The sequence below is a fragment of the Jaculus jaculus genome, chromosome 17, assembly GCF_020740685.1.
Source record: "Jaculus jaculus isolate mJacJac1 chromosome 17, mJacJac1.mat.Y.cur, whole genome shotgun sequence".
Classification (NCBI taxonomy): domain Eukaryota; kingdom Metazoa; phylum Chordata; class Mammalia; order Rodentia; family Dipodidae; genus Jaculus; species Jaculus jaculus.
The window spans coordinates 25,175,581-25,193,053 of record NC_059118.1 but is presented as its reverse complement, the minus strand read 5'-3'; the positions used below and the strand labels follow the sequence as shown (position 1 = coordinate 25,193,053).

The 17,473-nt window shown below is 41.7% G+C and overlaps 1 protein-coding gene across 8 annotated transcripts in view; it reads right to left on the bottom strand.

Moving 5' to 3' along the window:
* Cep63 (centrosomal protein 63) overlaps positions 1-17,473 on the bottom strand; it is a 71,174-nt gene that overhangs the window by 53,240 nt on the left and 461 nt on the right. For 2 of the 8 annotated variants that reach the window (XM_045136461.1, XM_045136463.1), the window contains exons 2-3: positions 8,316-8,384; positions 56-233 (exon numbers count right to left, since the gene is read on the bottom strand). In XM_045136461.1, coding sequence (XP_044992396.1) covers positions 56-233; positions 8,316-8,359 — 222 coding nt within the window. In that variant the 5' untranslated portion in view covers positions 8,360-8,384. Of the gene's footprint in view, positions 1-55; positions 234-8,315; positions 8,385-15,763; positions 15,876-16,107; positions 16,536-17,333; positions 17,382-17,473 lie in introns of those variants that run through there. The other 6 variants (XM_045136462.1, XM_004664340.2, XM_045136464.1 and 3 more) reach the window with 6 other exon arrangements.

The window sequence follows — 17,473 nt, the reverse complement described above, 5'->3', positions numbered from 1 at the left end:
TACTTCAACAAATATTTAAGAATTATATTTACTATAGAAGATCAAAATGCTGTACCTCTTTGTGTTTCATATCCAACTGACTCCTCAGAGCCTTGAGTTCACGATCACGGATGTCCAAGCATGTTTCTAGAGCTTGTGTCTGCCCTTCCCACTCAGATTTTTTATGAGCCACCATTATGTCAATCTGTTTCATGAGCTCTTGTAGTTCTGCTTCACAGGATGTCAGAAATCCCCTGTAAGTAGGAATAGACCAAGCACAGAGCATATGTCAAGTAGCTTTTCATGTCAAATACCTCAAACTCAGCCTACCTAAAGAGCTATGAAGCACCGGCCGGAAAGAAGACCGGGTCTCTGAGGGCTGCTCTCCACTCTCCGTGCTCAAGTAAGGCTACTTATCCTGCAGGGCACTCTGCCTCCTCTCATGACTGACCTAACGAAGGCCAAGGTCATTTGGTCAAGCATAGACTCTTGTTTTATGTCTGCCTTGTAGAGTGCTCTGTGATATGTTAGAGACGCGATTGGGAAGAGTCCAGGCAAACCTTGTAACTTTCTTGTCCAGCCAAAATGAAAGTTCTTGGAAGCACGCAGGCTACTGTGTGGGAAAGTGACACTAAAGCTCAAGAGCTGTGTCAAGAGACCCGTCCTCTCTTGCTTCCCACCTTACTTCTAGAAGGGTATTGCACCCCACTTTGTTGCTGTTGTAAGCTTGCTGATGTTCTTCCGAGCGGGAGCAGATACCAGAAACTGCAGACGTGAAACACAGGTGAGCCCAAGTGGTGTGTCAAATTCACAGTGCTGCTTTTTTTTTTGAATTTTTTTTTTATTAACAACTTCCATGATTATAAACAATATCCCATGGTAATGCCCTCCCCCCCCACCACTTTCCCCTTTGAAACTCCATTCTCCATCATATTCCCTCCCCCTCTCAATCAGTCTCTCTTTAATTTTGATGTCATCATCTTTTCCTCCTATTATGAGGATCTTGTATAGGTAGTGTCAGGCACTGCGAGGTCATGGATATCCAGGCCATTTTGTGTCTGGGGGGAGCACGTTATAAAGAGTCCTACCCTTCCTTTGGCTCTTACATTATTTTTTTTATGTGTCCACAATTTTTATTAACATTTTCCTTCCGGTTAAGATGGCGGCGTAGGTACCACGCCAAAACAGTCTGGGGGGGGAAGACCAAAAAAAAAAAACTCAGCAAAATACACACTTTTACTAAAAAGTGAGGTGTATAGGAAGTTGAGGCGGCAGCGGAGAAGTAGAAGAGTTCCAGAGCATCCAGAGCCTGCACAGGCGAGAACAGCGGCTCCGGGCCGCTTGGCTACCCGCCGCAACCGCGGAGCGGCAGAAAACCGCCGGACTCTCGGCTCGAGCCGCAAGACAAGCCAGGTGCGGGATTTTCCCCTCACACCGCGCTCTCCGCAACTCGGGAAACGTGAGGGGAGAGCGGCAGCGAGCAACGGAGGGGGGAGCAGACCGCGAGGTAAAAGCACACGTGGAGAAACGATACAACCAGAACAGCGCGGCTCCCTCCCCTCCCCTGCCGCCTGAACCCAGCTCCAGCGAACACAGCAGCGGCCCGGGACCCGGCCACGCCAACTTGGGCTGACGGCGGGACCCAAGCAGGAGCAGAATTTGGCAGCAACTTCAGCGGCTCCAGCACCGGTACCAGTGGCCCCAGCAGCAGTGGACCCAGGAGCGGCAGCGGTGACAGATCCCGCAGCAGCGGCTTCGGGGTGAGCAGCAGCGGTGGACACGACAACGGCAGCTTCAGCAGTGGTGGGGGCTCCGGCGGTGCCGCCTACAACAGCTGCAGAGGCGGCGGCAGCGGCTCAGTTTGCCCCGTAGGAAAAGCAAGTGCCCAGCTCCAGAAATCAGAACAGCAGCCCGACGACCCAGGCAGCAACTTGACTGAGACCACAATCACCCAAGGTAACTGGGATTGCACCAGGGAAGGGTCTCACCTGGTCACAAGCTGACTTGGATACCTCAACAGACCAGAAATCTAAACCTCTATGTTGATAGAGGATCTGGTCATTATAATAACTACTCTTGCATACATACTCGGGGCTGTTTTTGATGGAATGGGTACAGTGTTTAGCTAAATTTTAGAATCTACCAGTATATTATTCCACTCAGCCTGCTTGAATACTCCTATAGCAGGGAAACTCAACCCCTAAGAACATCCTTGTAGATACTCTGAAAGTCTTAAGAGCCACACCTAATACCTTAAGGTCCTACCCTGAAAATATATTACACCAAATCAACTGATACAGCTAAGAATACACAGCTAGCTAGAAAATCCAAGCATTAACTTAATCCAAGATGCAAAAATATATACATTATAACACAAGAAACACTAAAAAGCAAGACGATATAAATCCACCTAAAAGTACTAATGCATCAGAAATGTCCTCCAGTGAGAAAGAGTTAGAGGAAATGCCTGAGAAAGAGTTCAAAAGAATAATTATAAATATGTTCAAAGAGGTCAAAGAACACATGAAAACAATCAAAGAAGAAATCAAAGAGGAAATCAAAGAGGAAATCAAAGGAATCAAAGAAGAGGCAGGACACCAATTTAATGAAATAAAGAAGGCAATACAAGACATAAATAGAGAAATAGAAGTAATAAAGAAAAACCAGTCAGAATTACTAGCAATGAAGAACACAGTTAATGAAATAAAAAACTCTGTAGAAAATCTCACCAGTAGGATGGATGAGGGAGAAGACAGAATATCTAAGCTAGAAGATCAGGTGGCAGACCTAATGCAGTCCAACAAAGAGAAAGACAAACTTATAGAAAAGTATGAGTGGGAATTTCAAGATATTCGGGACACTATGAAAAGATCCAATATAAGAATTCAGGGCATAGTAGAAGGAGAAGAATTCCACTCCAGAGGCATAGTAGGCATCTTCAACAAAATCATAGAGGAAAATTTTCCCCAAATTGGGAAAGAGGTGCCAATACAGATACAGGAAGCCTTTAGAACCCCAGCCAGACAAAACCCAGAAAGAAACTCTCCTCGCCACATTATACTTAAACTTCCAAACACACAAACCAAAGAAAAAATATTGAAAGCAGTTAGAGAGAAAAATCAAGTTACCTACAAAAGCAAGCCCATCAGGATTACAGCAGATTATTCAACACAAACTTTTAAAGCCAGAAGGGCCTGGAGTGATATATTCCAAGTTCTGAAAGATAACAACTGTCAACCAAGGTTACTTTATCCTGCAAAGTTATCCATCCAAATAGATGGAGAAATAAAGACATTCCATGACAAAAGCAGGTTAAAGGAATATCTGAAGACAAAACCAGCTCTACAGAAAATACTTGATAGAATCCTCCATGCTGAACAAAAGGAAAAGCACACATATAAGGAACCTAGAAAAAACCAGCCATACTCAAATACCAGTTAACAGAAGAGAGCACAGGTAGAACAAGTAACACACACACACACACACAAATGGCAAACATAAATACATACCTTTCAATAATATCTCTTAATATCAACGGTCTCAATGCCCCAACGAAAAGACATAGATTTGCAGACTGGGTTAAAAAGCAGGATCCTACAATTTGTTGTCTTCAAGAAACTCACCTTTCTACAAAGGATAGACATTATCTTAGGGTGAAAGGTTGGAAGACGGTGTTTCAAGCAAATGGGCCTAGAAAACAAGCAGGGGTTGCTATCCTAATATCAGACAGGGTGGACTTTAGTCCGAAGTTAGTCAAAAAAGATAAGGAAGGTCACTTTATATTGATTAAGGGCACACTCCAACAGGAGGACATTACAATCCTAAACATATATGCACCTAACATGGGGGCTCCCAAATTCGTCAAACAAACACTATTAGAACTAAGGTCACAGATAACACCAAACACGGTGGTGGTGGGTGACTTTAACACCCCACTCTCATCAATTGACAGGTCATCCAGGGAAAGAATAAACAGAGAGGCATCTGGACTAAATGAGGTCATAGAAGATATGGACCTAACAGATATATACAGGACATTTCATCCAAAGGCTGCAGAATATACATTCTTTTCAGCAGCACATGGAACATTCTCTAAAATAGACCATATATTAGGACACAAAGCAAATCTTAACAAATTCAGGAAAATTGAAATAATTCCTTGCATTCTATCTGACCACAATGGAATTAAACTACAAATCAGTAGCAAGAAAGGCTACAGAGCATACACAAAATCATGGAAGCTAAACAATACACTACTAAATGATGAGTGGGTCAATGAAGAAATCAAAAAGGAAATCAAAAAATTTATAGAGTCAAATGATAATGAGAACACAACATACCAAAATCTCTGGGACACAATGAAGGCAGTTCTAAGAGGTAAATTTATAGCCTTAAGTGCCTATATTAAGAAATTAGAAAGGTCGCAAGTAAACGACCTAATGCTTCGCCTTAAAGCCTTGGAAAAAGAAGAACAAGGCAAACCAAAAAGTAGTAGACGGGAAGAAATAATAAAGATTAGGGCAGAAATTAATGAAATAGAAACAAAAAGAACAATCCAAAGAATTAATGAAACAAAGAGTTGGTTCTTTGAAAGGATAAACAAGATTGATAAACCCTTAGCAAATCTGACCAAAAGAAAGAGAGAAGAGACACAAATTAATAAAATCAGAGATGAACAAGGTAACATCACAACAGATTCCAGAGAAATTCAAAAAATTATAGGGACATACTATAAAAGCATATACTCCACAAAGTATGAAAATCTGAAAGAAATGGATGATTTCCTTGATCTATGTGACCTACCTAAATTAAATCAAAATGAGATTAATCACTTAAATAGACCTATAACAAACATGGAGATCCGAGCAGTTATCAATAATCTCCCAACTAAAAAAAGCCCAGGCCCGGATGGATTCACTGCTGAATTTTACCAGACTTTTAAGGAAGAGCTAACACCATTGCTTCTTAAGCTTTTCCAGGAAATAGAAAAAGAAGGAATCCTACCAAACTCCTTCTATGAGGCCAGCATCACCCTGATACCAAAACCAGGCAAAGATAGAACAAAAAAAGAAAATTACAGACCAATCTCCCTCATGAACATAGATGCAAAAATTCTCAACAAAATATTGGCAAACAGAATACAAGAGTATATCAAAAAGATCATTCACCCTGACCAAGTAGGCTTTATCCCAGAGATGCAGGGATGGTTCAACATACGCAAATCTATAAATGTAATACATTACATAAATGGGTTGAAGGACAAAAACCACATGATCATCTCATTAGATGCAGAGAAAGCATTTGACAAAATCCAACATCCCTTCATGATAAAAGTCCTACAGAGACTGGGAATAGAAGGAACATATCTCAATATAATAAAGGCTATTTATGACAAGCCTACAGCCAACATATTACTAAATGGGGAAAAACTGGAAGCTTTTCCACTAAAATCAGGAACAAGACAAGGGTGTCCACTCTCTCCACTTCTATTTAATATAGTTTTGGAAGTCTTAGCCATAGCAATAAGGCAAGAGACACACATAAAAGGGATACAAATTGGAAAGGAAGAAATCAAGTTATCACTATTTGCAGATGACATGATTCTATACATAAAGGACCCTAAAGACTCTACTAGCAAGCTGTTAGAGCTAATCAAAACCTACAGCAATGTAGCAGGATACAAAATAAATACACAGAAATCAGTAGCCTTCATATATGCTAACAACAAACACACAGAGGATGAAATCAGAGAATCACTCCCATTCACAATTGCATCAAAAAAAATAAAATACCTTGGAATAAACCTAACTAAGGAAGTAAAGAATCTATACAATGAGAACTTTAAGACACTCAAGCGAGAAATTGCAGAAGACACTAGAAAGTGGAGAAACATCCCTTGTTCCTGGCTTGGAAGAATCAATATCGTGAAAATGGCAATCTTACCTAAAGCAATCTACACATTTAATGCAATCCCTATCAAAATTCCAAAGGCTTTCTTCATGGAAATAGAAAAAACAATCCAAAAATTCATTTGGAATCATAAAAAACCTCGAATATCTAAAATAATACTGAGCAACAAAAAAGAGGCTGGTGGTATCACCATACCTGATTTTAACCTATACTACAGAGCCATAGTAACAAAAACAGCATGGTACTGGCACAAAAACAGACATGTAGATCAGTGGAACAGAATAGAGGACCCAGATGTAAGCCCAAGTAGCTATAGCCACCTGATATTCGATAAAAATGCCAAAAATACTCATTGGAGAAGAGACAGCCTCTTCAGCAAATGGTGTTTTGAAAACTGGATAAATATCTGCAGAAGGATGAAAATAGATTCTTCTCTCTCGCCATGCACAAGAATTAAGTCCAAATGGATTAAAGACCTTAACATCAGACCGGAAACTTTGAAACTGCTAGAGGAAAAAGTAGGGGAAACCCTTCAACATATTGGTCTTGGCAAAGACTTTCTAAATACAACCCCAATTGCTCAGGCAATAAAACCACAGATTAACCACTGGGACCTAATGAAATTACAAAGATTTTGCACCGCAAAGGACACAGTGAAAAAAGCAAAGAGGCAACCTACAGAATGGGAAAAAATCTTCGCCAGCTATATATCTGATAAAGGATTAATATCTAGGATATACAAAGAACTCAAAAAGTTAACTAATAAGGAATCAAACAGGCCAATCAAAAAATGGGCTAAGGAGCTAAATAGAGAGTTCTCAAAGGAAGAAATACGAATGGCATATAAGCACCTAAAAAAATGTTCTACGTCACTAGTCATCAGGGAAATGCAGATTAAAACTACATTGAGATTCCATCTCACTCCTGTCAGATTGGCCACCATCATGAAAACAAATGATCATAAATGTTGGCGGGGATGTGGAAAAAAAGGAACCCTTCTGCACTGCTGGTGGGAATGCAATCTGGTCCAGCCATTGTGGAAAACAGTGTGGAGGTTCCTAAAGCAGCTAGAGATTGATCTACCATATGACCCAGCTATAGCACTCCTAGGCATATATCCAAAGGACTCATCTCATTTCCTTAGAAGTACATGCTCAACCATGTTTATTGCTGCTCAATTTATAATAGCTGGGAAATGGAACCAGCCTAGAGGTCCCTCAACAGATGAGTGGATAATGAAGATGTGGTACATTTATACAATGGAGTTCTACTCAGCGGTAAAGAAAAATGAAGTTATGAAATTTGCAGAAAAATGGATGGACCTGGAAAGTATTATACTAAGTCAGGTAACCCAGGCCCAGAAAGCCAAGCGCCACATGTTCTCCCTCATATGGGGATCCTAGCTACAGATGACTGGGCTTCTGTGTGAGAATGAAAATACTTAGTAGCAGAGGCCAGTAAGTTGAAAAGGAGACATAAAGGGTGGAGAAAGGAAGGGAAGAGGATACTTAATAGGTTGATATTGTATATATGTAATTACAATGATTGTAATGGGGAGGTAATATGATTGAGAATGGAATTTCAAACGGGAAAGTGTGGGGGTGGGGAGGGAGGGAATTACCATGGGATATATTTTATAATCATGGAAAATGTTAATAAAAATTTAAAAAAAAAAAAAAAAACAAACAAAAAAAAAAAAAAAAAATTTTCCATGATTATACAAAATATCCCAAGTTAATACCCTCCCTCTCCCACCCCGCACTTTCCCCTTTGAAATTCCATTCTCCATCAAATTACTTCCCCATCTCAATCATTCTACTTACATATATACAATACCAACCTATTAAGTACCCTCCTCCCTTCCTTTCTCTTCCCTTCATATCTCCTTTTTAACTTACTGGCCTCTGCTACTAAGTAGTGCTGCTTTTTTTTTTTAAAGAGCATATATCCTTAGTTTCATACAACCTCTGTCATTTTACTTTTGATCTTTTTTAATATTTTATTTACTTGAGAGAAAGAGGAAGAGAGAGCGAAAATGTGTACACCAGGGCTTCTAGCCACTGCAAACAAATCCCAGACAAATGCACTACCTTGTACATCTGGCTTTATGTGGGTACTAGAGAATCAAACACAGGTCTTTAGGCTTTGCAGGCAAATTCCTTAACCACTCGGCCACCTCTCCAGCCCTTTTAAGAGCAGGAAAAAAAGAGCCCTTTTAAGAATAGAAAACTAGAGCTAGGAAGAATAGTCCAGACACACACAGCTGAGCTGAGGCAAACATCCTGAAGAGAGCTGCTGGCTACAGACATGCCACAGGTCAGCTTGGCTTTTGCTTCTTTCCACAGACAGAGCACAATCCATGAGAGGCATAACTCAGATAAGCTTTCTAACTGCAATGAGAAGCCTAGGGTCAAAGATGGACTTACCCTTCATGGCCCCGATTTTGTATTCCTTCCAATAAAGCCTCCATCACCAAATCCCCTTTGTTTTGGCAACTGGGAAAGGAAAAGAAAATCACAAGAAAACGTCATGAGAAAATTCAAGTGCCAAGTTCAACATTCCAGTTTCAACTTTATGAATATGAAAGCAAACATTTGAATCACAATGAGAAAACACAGTGCCTAAGATGATGTAGAAGGAAAGAATGTAATTTAAGCAATGCTAGGACCAACCAAATACATCTTAAACTAAAAGAACACAGACTCCTAATTGCCTGTCGGCACTCCTCCTACAAGATCAGTGAAACCCCTTATCTGTTATGCCTACTTTAGGGGGGTTCTCTCGAGGGACACTGACTTAACCCCTACAAAAGGAGAGAAAGATATCAAGGGCTCCCCATTAGAGGACACATACAGCTTTTCTTACTTTAAAACAAGAGCTATTATAAAAACGTAGACTACACTGAGGTGAGCCCCCTGGTCAGTCAGAGATCCTCCACCACAAGAAGACACTTCTCGGAAAGGCAAGCACAGGGTCCTCCTGAGGCACCTCATAGTTCCTAGTTCTTAACACATTTTTTTCCATAGCAATTACAAATTACATGGGAGTTGAGAATAAAATGTTTGCACATGTATTTTCTAGATCACCCTTCCCTCAAGGGCACAGACCAATGCTATTCTCCTCTGCAGTGCACAGCCCACAGGAGCACGTCAGCGCGGCCACGCTGGGTGCTGCTCGGCGCTCATCTCCCTTGTTTCCCCGCATGCAAACCAGTCACAGCACAGTGCCAAGCAGGGTCTAGCGAACAAAGAGGGGAAGGGAGACAGTCCAGATTGCCTGAAAAAGCAAAGTGACATCAAGCAATTCCAGAAGGTGAGAGTGAAAAGGGAAAGCACTCTAAGTTGGGAAGCACCGCTGAGTAGTGCGTGCTGTAAGCGCCTCACCTCTCACCATGAACCCTCAAAACGTTCCCTGGCAAACCACTTCTCATCCCTGAGAAACTGTCCTCGTTCTCTCAGCCTTCAAAGGCCCAGTCCTGAATTACAGCCTTTAATCAGCCAAGGCTGGGGTGTGGAGGCCCAGCTTCTGTCTTAATGCTTCATCTCAAAGCTATACTTCTCTGAGAAGCAGATTCCTTTATTCAACAAATAATAATTCAATGCTGTACTAACCACTCTCAATATAGTAATAAAGGATTTGGTCATTTTCAAAGTGTTAAAGTCCAGTATTGGGCTGAAAAAATTAATCAAAAATCTTCCCTCAGTATAAAGGTAGAGTAAGCTGGGCATGGTGGCTCACACCTATAATCCTAGGGCTTGAGAGGATGCGGCAGAAGAATGGCCATGAAGTTAGCCTGGGCTGCAGTGAAGCCATACCTCAAAAAAAAAGAAAAAAAAGTAGGGCTACAAATTTTTAGCATGCCACAGTGAAGTTACTTTACCCTCTGAGCCTCAGATTTCACATAGCAACATCTTTGCCAGTGTTGATTAGACACTATGAAAGGCAGGTAGATAAGCTGACCGTTCAATGACTTTTACTCTCTACTAGCATTGCAGATCTGAGAATACATCAGTTATCTTTTTTTGACATTAAACAAAATCTTATCACCCTATGGCCACCAGGTGGCAGCAGTGCCCAATAAACAGTTCAGGTAAGGAAAATCGCCTTTGCTAAAATTGAAATAATGGTCTAGGACTAAGAGAAAGAGATCTTTGCTTAAAGAACAGGAGTGGGGACCAGCAGCATCCCCTGTACAAAGTGCTTGGGGCTGTGAAATGTGTTTCTTTAACGATACCTTCACTAGCAGTGCATCTTCCTTAGGACCAGGCAAATAATAGGATGAGGCCACATCACTGACTACGTTTTTAACCAACCTGACCTCACTCAGCTCTATGCACTGTCACTCTGATCTCTGCACACAGTGAAATCTGGAAATGAACGATTTTAAGAAAGAGCAGGAGAAACACGCTCTGAATTGTAGTGGGTACATCAGTTACTTTTTCCTCACTGAGAGGAAGGGGTGATATTTCTGCTGACAGTTTCAAGGGGAAGGGCCCACAATAGCAAGGACCGTATGGTAGAAAGAGCAGGAAGTAGGAAAGCTTGATTGCACCAAGCAGAAATGGGCTAGGACTCCCCAAAGCTCCCCCACCCCTTGATCCCAGGGATAACTTTCTTAAGCAAGGTTTCACCTGTTTCACCTCCTAAAGGCTCCACAACTTCCCAAACAGTGCCACCAACTGCAGCTTAAGTATTTAAACATCCAAGTCTATGGGGACATTTCACATTCAAAACACCACAGAAGAGGAGGACATATAAACAGGGTGTCTGATGATGAGCAAATCTTTGAAATTCAATATCATATTGGGATTAACAGCTAGAAAGGCCTTTAGGCCTCTAATTTAACCTCTTCATTTTACAGATAAGGAAAAAATATCCAGATTATATGTCCAAGATTATATTACAAGATCAAAATGAGACACACAAGCGAGGCATGGTGGCACATGCCTTTAATCCCAGCACTCGGGAGGCAGAGGTAGGAGGATCATCGTGAGTTCAAGGTCACCCTGAGACTACACAGTGAATTCCAGGTCAGCCTTAGCTAGAGTGAGACCCTACCTCAAAAAAACAAAAACAAAGAGAGAGAGAGAGACACAAAAGGACTATCAAGATTGTGGACAGAATTATGAATGCATGTGTGCATACTAAGAACAGGGACATGCCTAATTTGTAAGGCTACCATGGAGTAGAATGAAGCTGTGCTGTCCGCTCTGTGGCTGTGACAGACACACTATGCTAATGAACTGTAGCTGTTCCACTAAGCAATATCATTTATATTTCCCAGAACAGCTCCTCTTTCAACTTGGGTGAGAAAGACAGCAGATACTGTAAACCAACTTTACAAGACAACAATGGAACTTTAAAAAAGAATGTCCATACTATGACAAAAATCAGAAAGTATAACTAAGACTGAGTAATATGAGTACTTAAAAATAAAGTTTGAAATGGAAAAAAAAAATCATAAGGAAAGCCACAAAAGAACAATGGTGCTTGAAAGTAAAGGTTAATTATCCAAGTAAATAAATATCTTATAAAAAGCTTACAAAAATAAATCTATTGGTAGTAAGGGATGTGAATAAGCAGTGAGCAGAAAAAGAAATGCAAATGACCTTAAGTATATGAAAAATGCTCAACCTTGTTTATTCAAGAGAGAGGAATGAAAACCCTTTATTTCATATCAGACTGACCAAAAAGGGAAAGTCTGACTGGTACTCTGATTACAAGGCTCTGGGAAAACAGGCACTCATATGCAATCCAGGTGGGAATGCAAACTGCTCATCTACATATTTATTATTTGACCCAACAATGCTATCTCTAGGAAGTATTCAGGAATATACACCAGAAAAAAACCATAAAATAACATATGCATAAAGGGTATTCACTGCAACTTTTTTTATACAGCAGGAGATAACCTAACATCAACAGAGACTAGTTGGACATTCATTCACTGAGGGAATACTATGAAACTGTCAAAAGGTATAATAATCACCACATACTTCTTTGGTGAAAAAAAAGATAAAAATTGTGTATGTAGCCAGGCATGGTGGCGCACACCTTTAATTCCAGCACTCGGGAGGCAGAGGTGGGAGGATTGCCATGAGATCGAGGCCACCTTGCGACTACATAATGAATTTCAGGTCAGCCTGAGCTAGAGTGAGACCCTACCTCGGGGGGAAAAAAAAAAAAAAAGTACATGTAAAAAATAGTGTAGGGCTGGAGAGATGGCTTAGCGGTTAAGCACTTGCCTGTGAAGCCTAAGGACCCCGGTTCGAGGCTCGCTTCCCCAGGTCCCACGTTAGCCAGATGCACAGGGGGGCGCACGCGTCTGGAGTTCGTTTGCAGAGGCTGGAAGCCCTGGCACGCCCATTCTCTCTCTCCCTCTATCTGTCTTTCTCTCTGTGTCTGTCGCTCTCAAACAATAAATAAATAAAAAATGGACAAAAAAATATTTTAAAAAAATAGTGTATATAAACAGTATTTTATGAGAACAGAAACTGTACATGTGTGTGTTTGCTTTTAGGTCCTTGTTTAATGAAAGAATAAACCAAGAGCTAGTAGAAATACTACTGAGACTAGTTCCGGGTCAGCCTGGGCTACCTCAAAAACCAACCCCCCCCAAAAAAGAAGTCATCAGGGTAGAAGAAAAAGGGATGAAAGTTAACCTTTTCTAGGTAACCTTCTCTAGGTAAATCTTGTTTTAAATTATTTAGTTTATAGGAATTCTGATAACTTTTTCTATTTTATTTATTAATTTCCAAAGAAAGAGGGGGGAGAAAATAGGTGTGCCAGAGCCTCCAAATGCTGCAAATGAACTCCAGACACATATGCCACTTTGTGCACCTGGCTTTACCTGGATACTGGGGAACTGAACTGAGTCGTTAGGGTTTGCAGACAAGCACCTTAACTGCTGAGCAATATCTCCAGCCCCCTCATAATGTTTTATACATAACAAATCAAAATGAAAAAGTAATACTGAGCCTGAGAGATGGCTTAGTAGTTAGGAGTACTTGTCACTTAAGTCTCAGGCCGTAGACCACCAAGTATGACTCGCTAAAACCTATGGAAAAAGTTGGGCATGGCCACGCACTTCTGTAACCTCAGTTGGGGGGGGGGGGGCGCGGACACTGGAGAATCACTGGGGTTGAAGTGGAGACCCAGGCTCAAAGAAAAATGCAGATCAGTGGTAAGAGGACACCCAAACTTCTCCTCTAGTTTCTGAAATGTACACACACACACTGGGGCGGGGGGGGGGGGGGGCGCTGGCCAGGCATGGTAGCACATCCCTTTCTTTAATTTCAGCAGTCAGGAAGCAGAGGTAAGAGGAATGCTGTGAGTTCAAGGCCAACCTTGGACTACATATTGAATTTCAGGTCAACCTGGGCTAGGGCAAGACCCTACCTCAAAGAAGAAAAAACCTGTCCTGAGTATGGCAAAGCAGGCTCCTAGTACTTGGAACACAGAGGCAGAGGATCAGGAGTTCAAGGTCATCTTCCCCTCCACTACATATAACAAGTTCAAAACCAGCCGGGGCTGTATGAGACCTTGTCAGAAAGAAAAGAAAAATAATAAAGAAAGGAGGGAGGAGAGAGAAAATGCAGAACATCTGGAAGCAAAATAAATTATCAGCTAGATATCAATTGGTAAGTTAACCATATAACAAATAACTGCTTTCAAATTAAGATGCAGTACTTTTAAAGCACTTGCCTTAGTACCACATACACTAAGAAGAAATTAAAAAGTTTAAAAAAGGCAACACAAAGAAATTCCAACTATTCTAAAATCACATTGTTGATAAAAAAAAAAAGCTGGTATCTTTTATTTGAAACCATTATGCATAATACTTGATTTTTAAAAGTACAATCATGAAATTGGGTACCAAGATTTTCAGCAAAAGAGAAAATATACAAATATACAACTTTGTTTCTAAAATATAGAACACTTCAACTTGTACGTTATTGTTGCACAGGGGCCATGCTAATTTCTCTGCAGCATTCTAACTGTGGTATACGGATGCTGAAACAATTTTATCATCATGAACTGATAGACTTTAATGTGCTTAAATTATTTCAACATGCTGCAACCTTGCTTTCTTTTCTTTTTCTTTTCCTTTCCTTTCTTTTCTTTTCTTTCTTTCTTCTTCTGAGGTAGGGACTCACTCTAGCCCAGGCTGGCTGAGAATTCACTATGGAGTCTCCAACTGGCCTGGATCTCACAGTGATCCTTCCACCTCAGCCTCACAAGTGCTGGGATTAAAGGCATGCACCCACAACTGGCCTTTATTTTATTTCATCATGTTAAACTTATAAAATTGTTTAAATTGCAAAGTGTGAACTCTGTATACTTCTAGTTAAAAAAAATATATTTCACAGGACTGGAGAGATGGCTCAGCAGTTAAGGGCACTTGCTTGCAAAGCCTGATGGCCCAGGTTCAATTCCCCAGTGCCTGTGTAAAACCAGATATACAAAGTGGCACGTGTGTCTACAGCTTGCAGTGGCCTTGCTGTACCAATTCTCACTCTTGCCCTCTTCTCCTCCCAAGAAATAAATATTTTAAAAGTATTTCACACTATAAATACTAATACCAGTGACTAACCTACTAGCAAAAATCTCTCCTACTCAGCCTGCGGTCTCTAAATTCCTCTCCCACTCAAAGGACCAGGACATTTAATGGCCACAAATGTGCAAATGAGCCAGGCATGTTTGACCAGGAAGCCAAAGAGAAAACAATTTGGGCATTAAAAAAGTAATAATAAAGCCGAGGCTGGAGAGATGGCTTAGCCACTAAGCGCTTGCTTGTGAAGCCTAGGGACCCCGGTTCAAGAGTTGATTTCCCAGGACCCACATAAGCCAGATGCACAAGGCGGTGCATGCATCTGGACTTTGTTTGCAGTGGCTGGAGGCATTGGTGCGCCCATTCTCTCTCTCTACCTCGTTCTCAAATAAATAAAAATAAACAAAAATAAATAAAGCCACCCTGAGACTACATAATGAATTCCAAGATAGCCTGGGCTACAGCATGACCATACCTTGAAAAACCAAATAAAAAATAAATATAATATAAAATAAATGAATGAAAATAAATCCCAGTTGTGGTGGTGCATGCCTTTAATCACAGCACATGTGAGGCTGAGGCAGGAGGATTACTGCAAGCTGTAGGACTGAATACTAAATTCCCAGCCAGCCTGGGCTAGAGTGAGTCCCTACCTGCAGGGGAGAGGGGAGAAGGTTGCAACATGTTGAAATAATTTAAGCACATTAAAGTCTATCAGTTCATGATGATAAAATTGTTTTTACAGGTAATACCCTCACGTGTACTTTTGGAGGCTGCGAGGCCACCAACTCATTATTGTAGTCTGAAAATAGAGGAGAAAATTAAACATTTTTCTTGCCCTGCCTGTACAAGCTGTATCAGAATAAACAGATAGCTGATGAGGGAAAGTTCTTCATAAGAATCCCAGCTACACTGTTCTATTCTTTCTTTTTGTGATTGAAAAGCACATACTGCAATTTGAAGTAAATGTTTGCTTTTCTCAAAAGAAAAAAAAGTTCCAGCTAATCAATCCTGAAGGAATGATACAATTAGAGAATCTCCACATTGCAGCCACTCAGGCAGTACTGGACACATGCATTATCAATCGACCCAGAGCCTTCCTCTAAGTGAAAGGCTCTTGGGCAATTTCATGGTGGATGTTGTTCAATATATGCATCTATGCAGACATAAGCACACACACATGTATGTATATATGTGTGTATACATGTATAACAGACATAGGCACTTGATGAGAGGACACAGAGTAGAGGCACATATTAAAAGACAGGCGACAAAGAGCTCAATTTGGAAGAGTAGGGAGAGCCGCGTAAAGGAGCTACTTACATTAGCATCAAAGGGTACAGCAGCCAAACACAGCACGTGGATGAGGCAGTGTTTTGGTCTCATGTGCTACCACAAACACACATATGGGGCAATTGAGGAAACCTGATCCCTGGCTCCATATTGACAAGAGGGACTTTTTACTGATGTGTATGGGTGCAAAATCTGTATGGTCTTGGAAAACTGAAAAGAGCAAAACTATACCTTGAGCTGGAGGAGGTCTTAGCTAGGATAATGTGCACCCACGATGCTGTCACCATCTGCTACCACATGACCAATGAGGACAGCACTAAGTAAAGGCCTTACACCTCTCCATGGGAAGAAACAGCACAGCACAATTAACATACCTGTTACACAGCTTTTAAAACCTCAATATAGGGCTGGAGACATGGCTTAGCAGGTACGGTGCTTGCTTGCGAAGACCCAGGTTTGATTCCCCAGTACCCACCTAAGCCAAGATATACAAGGTGGTACATGCCCCTGGAGATGATTTGCAGTGGCTAAGGCCCTAGCACGCTATTTTCGCCCTCTCTCTCAAATGGATACTTTTAAAAAAAAAACTTTAAAACCTCAATATACAGACATTTTAACAGACAGTGTGGATGTTGCTAATGTTTAACCAATCTCAGTATAACAGCCCGCTTTACCATACTGATCACTAAGTATATCGTTAAAAGCACAGGGCAAAAGCTGCCAGGTGTGGTGGCACACGCCTTTTATCCAAGAACTCAGGAGGCAGAGGTAGGAGGATAACCCTGAGACTACACAGTGAATTCTAGGTCAGCCTGGGCTACAGCGAGAGAATTAAAAAAAAAAAAAAAAAAGACACAGGACAAAAAAACCAAATCTAAAGATGGACATATTCCAAGTAAGAACACTATTCCATCACTAAGATACAGCTATTAAACGTGTGTAAATATCTGAAATTAGTGTACGATCATTTTCTCTTCACACAAAAATAAAACTATATGCAAATTCATGAGGAACCGCACAAAAGGCATCTCATCTACCTTACAATAACATAAACTTATTAAAGAAAGCTCAGAGGAGAAATGCTTTGTGAAAATAAGCCTAGCGTATATAAATGAAAACAACTGTGACATTCGACTCAGTTTAACTTCCTAAGAGACTCAGTCAGGATCGCGGTTGCGATCTGGATGTAGTCGTCAAGGACCTCCATGGTTAAAGAGCTATTTGAAACGGCTCGCTCTTTGTTTTGCGGTAGGGTCTCGCTCTAGCCCAGGGTGACCTGGAATTCACTATGTAGTCTCAGGGTGGCCTCGAACTCAACAGCAAGCTACCCATTTACGTATCCCTGATCTAAATGCACGTTCCCACCGGGAAGTTCATCGCTGGCGACTTCTGCCACACTGCCGAGCCTCCGGCATTAATAGGGACACTGAAACCAGCTCACTGATTTGAATTAGCTGCTCAGCTCTCAAGTCCCATCATCCTAAGTGAGCCACGGTCTACCGGCCCGCAGCAGGAGCAGCAGGCCTAGGCGGAGCCGGAGAAGGGGCAGAGCAGGGAGGGCTTCCCTAAGTCACCCCAGCCCCGGGCAGGGGCACAGCACCTGGGGAGGCCGCACGGAGCCGCCGCGGGCCTGGCTATGGCCGCCAGGGCGCGGCCGCGGGGCGGAGACGGCGAGGCCGGGGGGCGGGGCGCGGGCCTGGGCGGGCAGCTGGCGGACGGGTGCGGCAACCTGCCCCGAGC